This window comes from Astyanax mexicanus, chromosome 8 (genome assembly GCF_023375975.1).
Source record: "Astyanax mexicanus isolate ESR-SI-001 chromosome 8, AstMex3_surface, whole genome shotgun sequence".
NCBI lineage: Eukaryota > Metazoa > Chordata > Actinopteri > Characiformes > Acestrorhamphidae > Astyanax > Astyanax mexicanus.
In genome coordinates, this window is record NC_064415.1 from 42,760,201 (window position 1) to 42,772,664 (window position 12,464).

Sequence of the window (12,464 nt, forward strand, 5' to 3'; positions counted from 1 at the left end):
GCTATTGCTTTAAGACTGCAAGGCCCCTCCACCGTCACAAAGCACTCACAGACGGACACACTTCACCTCGCGCCAGTGCAAGCTGCACATAATGTCAGACAGTTTTAATGTTGTAGACGGATTTTGGAGAAGCCATTTGATAGACTTCCTTAAGAAGAAAAACTTAAGCGTTAAACAGGCAGATCAACTGCTCAGATTAATTTGGTGTAAAAGGTGGGGAAAAGTAACAGTTTTTTTTAGCTGTTCTGGTATGATAAAGTGAGCTGGCTGACTGGAAGTGCTGTAACAAATAAAATGTACTGAGGGCCATTCTTCTTGATGAAACTATCTCAGGACATAAATGAACAGGGGCCAGTAGTAAGTATTGTGTTATCATTAAAAAGAATTTAAATAATTTAAATTAATAAAGGGATTACTCAAGGAAATTAAAACTGTCCGAAAAGGAACTAAATTTACCTGCATTTTTTCCTTTACCAACTTTAAAGATTTTGCATAATATTTCTTTTTACTGATCATTTTATGTTTATTCATGTCATAGCGTCTTTTTTATGTAATTGTTCAATGTAAAGAATGAGTAACTTTTTGTTGTATAGTGAACACTTGAAAATAATGCCTTTTGTTTACAAAAAAAAAAAAAACATCTCAGGGAGAGTAGAATTTTTGTATAAATAAAACTACATATGTTAAGATGTAGGCCGAAATTGAGCTTCCCCTCCTTTAAAGACCAGCATCCGCCACTGCTATCTATCTATTAATGATAAACATTAATATTATTATTAAAACGCTTTGCACAGACACCCAGACTAGCTCTTATATAGTGAGGTTTATTAAGTGAGTAAGGGGTTATTAAGTGGGTGCAGTGCGGGTGTAGTGCGCAGTGCTGTATTGGGGACGCGGCCCCGGTTTGTGTACTGCTCCGCTGCTGCAGTTCAGCACGGTGTCCCCCTTCCACAGCGCGCAGTAATACACCGCGGCGTCCTCCGGCTGCACGCGCGAGATGGTGAGAGACACGGTCTGCTCCCGGATCACCGCGTTAAAGCGCCTGGGAGTTTCCTTATCGAGAGTGGCGGACTGAGAGCCCGCGGGGAAGTGCATGATGCGGCGCATATCTCCCTCCGGCTTCTGCTTGTACAGGTGGAGGGTGGTGGAGCTCAGGGAGGTGGAGGAGTCCACGGTGCACTTAATGATCGGGGTTCTGCTGCTGCGCGCGACCTCCCAGTCCTTAGCGTAGGTAATCTGCGCCGCAGCACAACCTTAAACACACAGAGATCAGTCCGCCTCAGTACACAGAGAACCTCTCAGGTAATTCTCGGTAAATTCACTGAAATGAACAAAAACAGTCTCACCCGATAACAGCAGAACAACAGCACCCGATATCCACATGGTTAACAGGCTCATTTTATTTTTGTTACCCTTGTTTTAAATATACCAGCTATTTCTCTGCTTTAATACTGAATTTACAGGGGTAAATTAATCACAGTGTGAGTTTAATGAAGAACAAACCACAAGAGTGCAGAGCTCAGTTTACAACCAACTGTTCCTCCTGTGCTGCTATTTAGACAAGCCCCGCCTCCTGTGATTCAACTGGCTAAAGGTTCATCTCAATTTTCCTAAAACATCCCCAACCCACGCCCACAACCAGTCTGTCAAATAATTTGTGTACTTTTAATAAAGTTTACATTAAATTTGGCACACTTTAAATTGTTGTTTTTTATTGTCTAATTTTCTAAATGGTAGAGTAATATTAAAGTCATCCTCCATCATTAAGGATGCATATGGAACTATTTTATAAACAAAAAGTGTTAAACAAACCAGAATATATTTGGTATTTTAGATTTTTCTTAAATAATAATAAATCTTTGCACATCTTGGCATTTTGAGGTAGTCATATGGTATGCACAAAAAAAAGAAAAAAAAAGAAGAAGGTCAGTCAAACTCGAAAAATCAAACAACTTTGAAAGTCTCCTCAAGTGCAGTCGCAAAGACCATCGAAAACATGATGAAGCTGGCTCTCATCAGGACCATTCCAGAAAAGGAAGAGGAAGAGTTACCTCTGTTGCACAGGATAAGTTCCTAAGAGTTACCAGCCTCAGAAACCACAAGTTAACTGCACCACAGATAAGAGCACCTAAATGCTTCACAGAGTGTATTGCTTTGTTTAACACTTTTAAGTTACTACATGATTCCTTATGTTTTCCTTCATGATCTGGATAACTTCAGTATTCATTTACAATGTAGTAAAGTAAATAAATAAATTAAATCATTGAATGGAAAGGTGTGTCCGAACATTTGACTCATAATGCATGTGTATATTATATGATTAGTAGATTTTGTGAAGAATTTGATTTGACTTTTTAGGTTTATATTTGTGAGGTAATAGATTGGATTTACACTTGGGTTTCTGTATTTGTGTAGTGTTAGAAATTCGGCCTTCAGGAACCAGGTGTCCGATTCAGGAGTCAGGAGACGGCTTCAGAGTTGACTTGAGTTTATTCACGTGCAGACAGAAAATCTACACGGGCACAGCTTAGTCAGTCGATCAGAAGCAATCTAACTAGGGATATTTTGAGGGGACATTATATACATGGAATCCTGCTTTGAACACTGCAGGGTGGTCACTTTAATGGGGGTTTCAAACGATGGGGGTCCCTGCAGAGACAAATGGTCAGAGGGTCCCTGCAGAGACAAATGGTCAGAGGGTCCCTGCAGAGACAAATGGTCAGATAACAATTTGGGTCCCTGCAGAGATGAATGGTCAGAGATAGTGGAAGATTGACATCTCAAGTTTTGTAGCAGACATGATGGAGCCACAATTGGGGGAGTAGGAGAGGGTGAAAGAGTTAAAGTATAATTTGTTATGGGCAGAATTCTATCAGTAGTAATACATGTAACTGTATTTGTGAGGTAATAGAGGACTGGACTTTTACTTACATATGTTCGAAAGGTAATATATAATATATAATATATAATATATGATTAGACTTCTACTATATTAATAGAGGATTGAGTTTGTATACTTGTGTGGTAATAAATGAGTGGACTTCTACTTTGTGACAGGTAATAGATTTTTGGGCTTCTGCTTATGTATATTTGTGAGGTAATACAGTAGATGAGTGGGCATCAACTTAAGTATATTTGTGAGGTAGTCAGTGACTAGACTATAGCTTATTTCAGTTATGCAAATGTATACACACATAAGAAAGAAAAAAAGACTTCTGCTCATACAGAGCAGATGATTAGGCTTCTACTGAAGTATATTTATAAGGTAATACATGATTGGGTTTTTAGTCAAGTATATTTTTGAGGTAGGAGATAATTGGGCTTTTACTCAAATATATTTTAAGGTAATATATGGTTGCGCATCCACAGAAGTATATTTGTGAGATAATAGATGATTGGGCTTCTACTGAATTACAGAAAGTGTGCAATAATTCTTTACACATTTGGGCCCCAACAGAAAAATTACATCAATATTTAGCAGATCCTCCTTTTTTAGTGATAACAGCCTCTGAACTCTTTCTATAGCTTCCAATGAGAGTCTGGCTTCTGGTTGAAGGTATTTTGGACCAATTTTCTTTACAATACATCTCCAGTTGAGTCAGGTTTGATGGTTTCTGATCATGAACAGCTCGCTTTAAATCACACCACAGATTTTCAGTAATATTCAGGACTGGGGACTGAGATGATCATTACAGAACGTTGTACTTGTTCCTCTGTATGAACGCTTTAGTAGATGTTTAGGGTTGTTGTCTTGTTGAAGTATCCAGCCCCGGCGCAACTTTAACTTTCTCACTAATTCTTAAAAATTGTTCTAAAGAATCTGCTGATATTGACTGAAATCCATGCGACCCTCAACTTTAACAAGATTCCCAGTATCTGCACTGATCAGACAAGCCCACAGCATGATGGAACCATCACCAAATTTTACTGTGGGTAGGAGGAGCTTGTCTTGAAATGCTGTGTTCTTTTTCCACCATGCATACTGCCCTCTAAATAACTCAATTTTAGCTTCATCAGTCCACAGAACCTTATCCCAAAATGAAGCTGGCTTTAGTTCAAATGTGCTTTAGCTTTAGCATACCTCAAGCGACTCTGTTTGTGGCGTGTGCTCAGAAAAAGCTTCTTCTGCATGACTCCATCTGCAGCAAGATGATGTTGTAGGTCTTTGGAGATGGTCTGTGGGTTGACTTTGACTGTTCTCAGCTTCCATCTCTTCTGCTTATCTGAGATTTTTCTTGACCTGCCACTTCAGGTCTTAACTAGAACTGTCCCTGTGGTTCTTCCATTTCCTCACTATGTTCCTCACTGTGGAAACTGACAGCTGAAATCTCTGAGATAGCTTTTTGTATCCTTCCCCTAAACCATGATGTTGAACAATCTTTGTTTTCAGGTCATTTGAGAGTTTTGTTTTGAGGCTCCCATGTTGCCTCTCTTCAGAGAAGATGCAAAGATGAGAAAAACTTGCAATTGGCTGCTTTTAACCTCTTATAATTGGATTTACCTGTGTATTTAGGTCAAGGGTCAATGAGCTTACCAAACTAATTTTGTGATTCAGTAATTATTGCTAAATGTATTTAAATCAATAAAACGACAAAGGTGCCCAAATTTATGCACCTGCCTAATTTTGTTTAAAGATTTTTTGCACATTTTCTGTAAATCATATAAACTTCATTTTACTTCTCTAATATCACTGTGTTCCTCTGCTATATGATATATATTTAACTGAAATTGCTGATCCAACCAATGATTTATTAGAAAAAATCATGAAAATTATCAGGGGTGGCCAAACTTGCCAAACTCCAAACATACCTCTGTATATTTGTGAGGTAATAGATAATTGGGTTTATAGGGAAGTAAAAGATGACTGGACTTTTACTCTGATATGCATGTAAGGTATTGCAGTAAATGTTTGGGCTTCTACTCAGACATATTTTTGAAATAATAGATAAACAGACATTGACTCAACTATATTTGTGAGGTAAACCTTACATGATGGTGCTTTCACTTGGGCATACCTGTGAGTTTATGGTTGTGATTTTGAGGAATTTCACATCAATCAACCAGAATAGTAAAACCTCCTGTCTAATGTTGTGTAGGTCCAACCTGTTGCACCAAAACAACTCCGACCCATCGAGGCACGGCCTTCACAAGACTTCTGGCAAGAAATTGTTAGCAGCAGATTCATTAAGTTTTTTGATATGAGGTAGTCCTTAATCCCAATGAGCAAAAGTGAGCTATGGAGCCAAAAACACTGTTACCACCTGCTGTTTTGGAGATGCTCTGGCACATTCATTTAGAATTTTTTTTAGATTGAAAGTGCTTCAAAAGTAAAAACGAATGTGTTGGCAGATCCAAGTTTCCGTGCCAATTCTGTGAGATACTTATTATTTAAGTTGTTTTTTAGCTGCTTCATTTATACACAAGTTAATGTAGTTTTAAAAGTTGTTACTACTACTCAACTTCTAAAAATCTAAAAATATTGGGCGAGGAACATGCCCTCTTTTCAATCCTTCCATGTTCTTAAAGAACACCAACCATAAACTGTAATCCAGACTGGCTGACTCATGTGAGCACTGTAGCCACTAGCATTCTTGAGGTCTAGTAAGTAACCACAAGAGTAATGATAAACTGATGGATTTGCTCAAACAGTCTGTCTCAAAACAAAATGCAACAGCACCACCGTGTGGCCACATATTTGCCATTGCACCATCTGTATTAAGAATGGGAAGTGTTCTCAAGCAGTGGTAATTTGAACAGTGCCTGATGGTAGTCTCCTTTATTATTTTATAGTTTTAAGCTTGTCCACTCTGTCCATTATACCAGCTGATTAATTATATATGTCACTATATTTTGTTGCCAATGGAAATAATAAAAAAAGATCACAATTCATTCAGCACTCAGGAACGTAAAATGAATTTGTGTAAGTGCTCACTTAAATGTAGTCTGCTCTCAGATTCTGTTTTTGTACAAAACTTCTTATACTATCTTATACTATCAGATTCTAATTCACTACACATACATACACATTTAAATACACATACATTTTGTAACACAAGCAAATAATATCACTAAGTTATATATATAAGGATATATATGAGTTTTGTACAAGAGCAAAGCTAATCTGAGCAAGACCATAGTAAATTTAGGTGAGCAGATATACTGTATACTGTACTGATGGAGCTGCTCCGACATGGAAAACCATTTCATGAAGATCTCTACACTCTACTGTTCTTGAGCTAATCTGAAGACCATGAAGTTCGGAGGTCTGTAGTGATTAAATCTGCAGAAAGTTGACGGTAGAATTTTCACGACTGGACCTGTTGCACAGGAGCTGCATTTAATCACGGTACCACGCTGGAATTCACTGAGCTCCTGAGAGTAACACTCTTAGTCTTTCACTAATGTTTGTAAAAGCAGTCTGCTTGACTAGGTGCTTGGTTTTATACACATGTGAACATGGAAGTTATTGGAACCAGAAGAGTTCAATGATCTGCATGTTTGAGTGAATACTTTTGGCAATGTAGAGTATTTTAAATTTGAACAAAGGAGTCTGTGAGTGCTGCATGAACTGTGCTCTTGAATTAAAAATTGGCAGTAAAACAACATCCTAATTATGATGTTATGTAATAACAAAAGTTTGGGAGAAGGACCACGCCCGAACTCTACGTTCTAACTCCACCCCGTATCAATCAACCGCCCTGTAAATACCTGCCCTAACTAACTACCTCTTGTGACGAAAGTTCACAACCCACCTCCTCCCCAACAACAACCCCCTTTATCTACTCTTCCACTTCTTATTAAATAAAAAGGGGGGATAAAACTGCATGCTCCTTCAAGCACGCAGTTCAGAACCCCAGCCCAAATTTCCCTCCCCTTTTTCCTTCTTCTTTCTCTACTTCTTTAGGCATGGTCCGCACTTAGCAAAATTCTGTTAAAGCGAATTCCTGTATCTGAAGACCGTGAGGTCCTGTATCTGAAGACGACCATGTAACCATATGAAGTATTCTTTATTCACTTTATAGATAAATTAACACGGATATGTACATCACAAAAAATCTCTACAGTGAAGACTAACGATACAAACACAGGAGTGACCTTTACCGCTAAACCAAACAACCAAGACAATGGTTACCTTTGAAACCAAATGACATATATTGCATATTTTGCAGATCCCCCATCCCAAAACTCTCCCAGTGAGCTTCAGCTTAAAAAATATAAAGTTAAATAAATAGAATTTCTCAACACATAAAATTGCATTCAACATTTTCTCTTTTTTTTTCACTGTTGTTATTGTTGTTCATACATGTACACAGGATAATTTCTGTCTTGTATCTAGAACTGTGGATATACGGAAGTTTCTGTAGTAGGGAACAATGGTTTTTAGTATTGTGCAAAGCTGTATTTGCCAAACGCCACATCTCAGATTTTCTTCTTGAAACATTTCACATGCTCAAAACTCTACATACTCAGGACTGAACTCATTTGGCAGGAGCACGGCGAGTCTCGTCGATGTCAGCTACGCCAAACGTCGTCACCACAGCTGTCCACGCCCAGCCATGAAATCTACAGAGAACACTAACAATGATGCAAGGTAACATTTAGGTCTGAAATGTCTCAAAGAAAACATTGAAGTCTTGCGTAACACTTAGAACGGTTAAATAGATCATATCACTACAAATTCTGATAAAAGTTGCTGCAGAGCAACAAACTCAATACAATACACTTGGTGCAGAGAAGATAAGGTAATTCTTTTTTTTTTTTGTCTTCAGAGGAGAACTCTCGTTTTAGTGTTCCTTTAAACAGATAGGGATTACATGTGGAGGTCACCACAGTTCCAACAAAGCACACATCAATTCGCTGCTGCTTACAGGTAAACGAACAAAAACAGAGAGGTCTCGGTTCGAGAGGAAGGTAGACCGTACTATCGCATCATGCTCTGTTATTTTCTTTTTAAGCTCTTAGTAGGGGGGTCATATGTCCGCTCGTTTTTGTTTGATTTCTCTATTGTCCTCTTAGATACTATTTGTCTTGTTCACTTAGACTGACAGGGTGTCAGTCGGGGCGGCAGACTCCGCGTGAGGGGGTCTGTCTGTAGCTCTCGGATGTCGCATGCCCCTCTCCGGCATACTGTAAAGGCCTTAGCCCAGGCGCTGAGTGAAGTTCTCCGGAAACAGTCCCTTCTTAGCCGAGGCGCCGCGCACCAGCCAGTCACTCTCCCGAACGCCGGTGAGCCAGCCGGCATCCTGCAGAGCCAGCAGACACAGGGGGTTAGTACAGGCCAGCTGTTCTGAAGATCCTGCACTGATAGCTTAAGGCCCAATCCCATTTCACCCATTGGCCCTACCACTTACCCCTACCTCACCCTGACGGCAGGAGCTGCAGCATTTCAGGCGGAACGGAAAAATAAATAAAAATAAAATAAAAGCTAATCAAAGCTAATATTAGCTCCACATCACAGAGGAATTATGGTTTGGACAAAAATAATAATTTTTTGCACCACTTGCCTCCTTTCGAAAGACATACAATGCCCTATTGTTAACTAGTTAACTAGAAGCTGGGTTACTGAACTGATTACATATCGGGTGCTTGAAGGGTTGTCCCAATTCTTAAGGAGAGGATCACCTCTTCCCCTTGGAACAGAGTTACACTCGAAAAGAAGGGGTGGAGCCAAGGGGTAAAATGGGATTGGCACTAAGGCTCATAGCGCTAGTTAGCTGATACACCTACAGTCTTATTAATGTAGCAATGTAGAACAGCAACATAGCAAAAGAATAGTGTTGCCACAATACCAAAAGTATGACTTTCAATATGATTTAGATACCTGCCGAAATGTCAAAATACTGATTATAAAACGATACCATGGCAAATACCTAAAACATCAGAAACTAATGTAATAATAAAAGATCGAACATAGAACTAAAAATTCCAAAAACTTTTTTTTTTATAATAAACAAAAAAAAAAAACTGAAAAGATTAACAATGTGATAATGTTTATTCTTTATTTCCAGTAAGAACATATAGCTTAATGGAATTTATTTGATAGTTAACACTTTGAGCTGTGAGCTATCTGAGAGGAGAGCCTCATCTAACCAGAAAATCAGTGAAAAAAATGTAACAAATGTCAGTGATGTCTTCAGCCCCACCCCCCTACACATGCTCCCAATTGGAATCAAAGTCCAAGAAAAGAATACATTTTCAAACTAATTGTTTGGTGTTTTGATTCAATAAATCGCTGAAAAAATAGGAAACTGTACAATAAGGCATTTAAAAGCTGGGAGACATTTAAACTTTAAAATCTGCTGATATTTCATGAATTATCTTGTGATCTGTCTGATGTGTGGAAGCTTTGAGAAACTTACACAAATCGTTGAGTGTAATGTCAACTTACTGAGTGAATTGGTTTATGAATCGAGTGGAAATTTGAATCAATGAGCCAAAACATTGTTTACAAGCTTATGCTTTGATATCATGCTCTGACTTCATGTATATGTTACACAGTCTGAGGGGGAACTCAGACACTGGATTAAACTTCAGAAGGCCTGTTTCTGACTGAAAACTAGGAAATATTTATTTCAATGATTTATTTATTCCAATTTTCTCCCCAGTTTACAAGGCACCACCTCTTTCTGAACTGCTTCTGATGCAGCATTGGCGAGTTCAGATACATTAGCTTACAGACACCTTGTGGTGAGCGATATCCCATTTTAAAATGATGTGGGAAGAGAGCGCCATCTACCCACCCAGAGAGCCAAGGCCAATTGTGCTCTCTCAGGGCTCCGGTAGCTGATGGCGAGCTACATGAACAGGATTCGAACCGCTAGTAAGTTACTGTGAAAGGAACTTTGAAGGGGCATTTATTATTGAGGGTTTTCCAACATGGATTAATCACAAATCCTCACCGAAAGTAGATGATGCTGCAATTTTTATAAACATAAAAATTAAAAGGAATTCTTTCTAGCTCTTACTAGCCAGACATGGTTTATGATGATGTGTTGAGGCATTCTTGAGTTATGAACAAGGTGTGATTCTTTTGACAAATAAGCCTGGGTAAAAATACTGGCACTAAATAAATGGGGTATTGTAACGTTTTTAATTATGAAGTGTTATATAGTGATATTTTTGTAGTATTGGTATACTGCACAACACTACAGAAGACTGGGCCTAGCATACCTGATCCTCTGCCAGCTCTGTAGGAATGACAAGAACAATGTCGCCTCTCTTCAACTCCAGCTCATCTGGGTTTGCAGCATCAAAGTCATGCATTGTTTCAACCTGTAAGAAAGGAGATGTCAATTTTACATTGACATGCATGAGACACATGTCATGGTAAAGCATTATATACATTAATCATGGCATGTTACCTCAGGAGACTTGTGAGATGTTATCTTGTGAGTGAGACTGAGCACCTCGTCAGCATGCTCATGACAACTTGAAGTTAATTATTAAAGGTGTGATTGAGGGTGCCAGATTGATGTAACATTTAATTTCTGAATATGTACACACATTTAACATTTCTCCACAGAGGCAGATGTGTACTGGGAATGCATGATCGAAGGCATTACCACCCACAGTAGACTGAGCAGTGGGTGACAATGATCGTGACCAAAGAGTTAAGTGGCTAGAAAAATCTGTTTAAAATCACACTGTATAAAGAGGTGTCAAGCAAAAGAAGCACAAATGCTTCATTACCTTACTTATGTAGATATTTTGGTTATCTATACTATAATTCTTTTTCAGACATTTTTTACTTCTTCCTTACATTTTCACACAATTATCTGTACTTTCTACTAGTTACATTTAAAAAAGTCTATTACTCCTCTTTGATTTCGGCTTGTTTTCATTCTGGTTCGTCATTGTTCCTGTTGATTTGATGGATTTTAGCCTAATAATGGTCTTTTTCAGTTCCATTGAGAGCGTTCCATTGAGAGCGTTTAACTGTATGTTGTGTGTTCACAATAACAGCGTCTGAATACAAAAACCACACCTGGAATCAGCTTCAGACTCTTTACCTGCTTGGAGCCCAAGAATAGCTTTTAAGATAATTTGTCCAATTACGTTTGAGGCCCTAAATGAGGAGGCTTTATAGAAAAACGATTGTAATTCAAAAACACTTCAAAGGATATTTTTATTAAACCTGAATCTCTACATTACAGTTGCATCTCATTTGTTTCATTTCAAATCCCCAATTGGTGGCATGCAGAACCCAAATCATTAAGATTGCGTCCAACTAGAAATATTTGCCCATCTAGCCATGTGTAGTTTCATTACACTGACCTTGTACATGAAGCCTGAAGGCATGCCAGAGGAGGGGATGTCTTTGGCTGTTTGGCTGTCCGGTATCACCCCATTACCACTGGTTGCTGTTGGAGATGCAATGTCACCGTCACGGTCATCATCGCCCTCATTGCTTGAGGCAGGCTCAATTACAACAGAGGGAATAGGCATCTTTTCCTGAGAGAAGACAGCACACAACAGCACATTACTACACACTGTACTGACGAACGTATTCACAACACATTCAAATCAAAGAAAACGTTCTCTTATGTTGTCACAGAACTAAATGTAAACGTAAAAAGTCAATATGAAGGCAATATTTCACAAACTGAGGAATACTATAGACATTATCGTGAAAATAAAGGTCATAAAATAAAATAAACAAACATGTTTAACTAAAAAACATTGTTTTATTGTACGATTGCATATCGTATATTTCAACATAGACAGTTTTTACAAAGAATTCTCTGCCAGGTACCATTTTTTTAATCTTTATACTACTAAGTCTGGGGTTCTCATCCAAACTAATGGGCTAATGTTAGGCATGTACCAAGTAAGATACCTCGATAGAATATCTACCTCACTGTTTTCTGCACCTTCCTTACTGGTTTCTTCAGCTGGTTTGACCACTACTGTACCAGTGTTTTCCTCTGGCTTGGGCTCTACTTTACCAGCCTCATCTTCTTGTTTGGCCTCTACGTTACCAGCCTCATCCTCTGGTTTGGTCACAACTGTACCAGCCTCATCTTCTGGTTTGGTTTCTACTATACCAGCCTCCTCCTCTGGTTTGGCCTCAACTTTACCAGCCTCTTCTTCTGGTTTGGCCTCTACTGTGCCAGCCTCATCCTCCGGTTTGGCCTCTATGGTCTAAAAGACGCATCCAGTTGTGAGAGCCAGCATACGAACACTCACTAACAACCACTCACTTGGATGGATCGCTGCAGAGCAGCACATGGGAGAGCACTCATCAGGGGTCATGATGAAGGGAGCAGGGATCAGTTTAACTGCTGTGGTTGAAACTGTCCTCAATGAGGAGATGGGTGTCAGTTTAGTGGCAAACTGACTGGAGTTTCACCAACAGTCAAGACTTTTGAGTTGGGAAAGGTTCACTAGGCTTACGATGAAGGGTTCTGGGAGAACAGATGTCATGGTAGTTCAGTATCTTAATCTAGTTCATGGCACAAGTGGCT

General features: G+C 39.0%; 1 protein-coding gene and 1 gene segment (V, D, J or C); both read right to left on the reverse strand.

Moving 5' to 3' along the window:
- Positions 1–808: 808 nt before the first annotated feature.
- LOC111194305 (Ig kappa chain V-VI region NQ2-6.1-like) lies at positions 809–1,560 on the reverse strand. The segment is given in 2 exon segments: positions 809–1,253; positions 1,347–1,560. Coding segments are annotated over 2 exon segments (459 nt in total).
- A 5,428-nt stretch (positions 1,561–6,988) lies between these two features.
- Positions 6,989–12,464, reverse strand: part of amph (amphiphysin) — a 104,638-nt gene continuing 99,162 nt past the window's right edge. For both annotated transcript variants that reach the window (XM_022678011.2, XM_015603253.3), the window contains 4 exons: positions 11,854–12,141; positions 11,275–11,451; positions 10,171–10,272; positions 6,989–8,243 (listed from right to left, as the gene is read on the reverse strand). In XM_022678011.2, the coding sequence (XP_022533732.2) occupies positions 8,139–8,243; positions 10,171–10,272; positions 11,275–11,451; positions 11,854–12,141 (672 nt within the window). In that variant the 3' untranslated portion in view covers positions 6,989–8,138. The remainder of the gene's footprint in view (positions 8,244–10,170; positions 10,273–11,274; positions 11,452–11,853; positions 12,142–12,464) is intronic.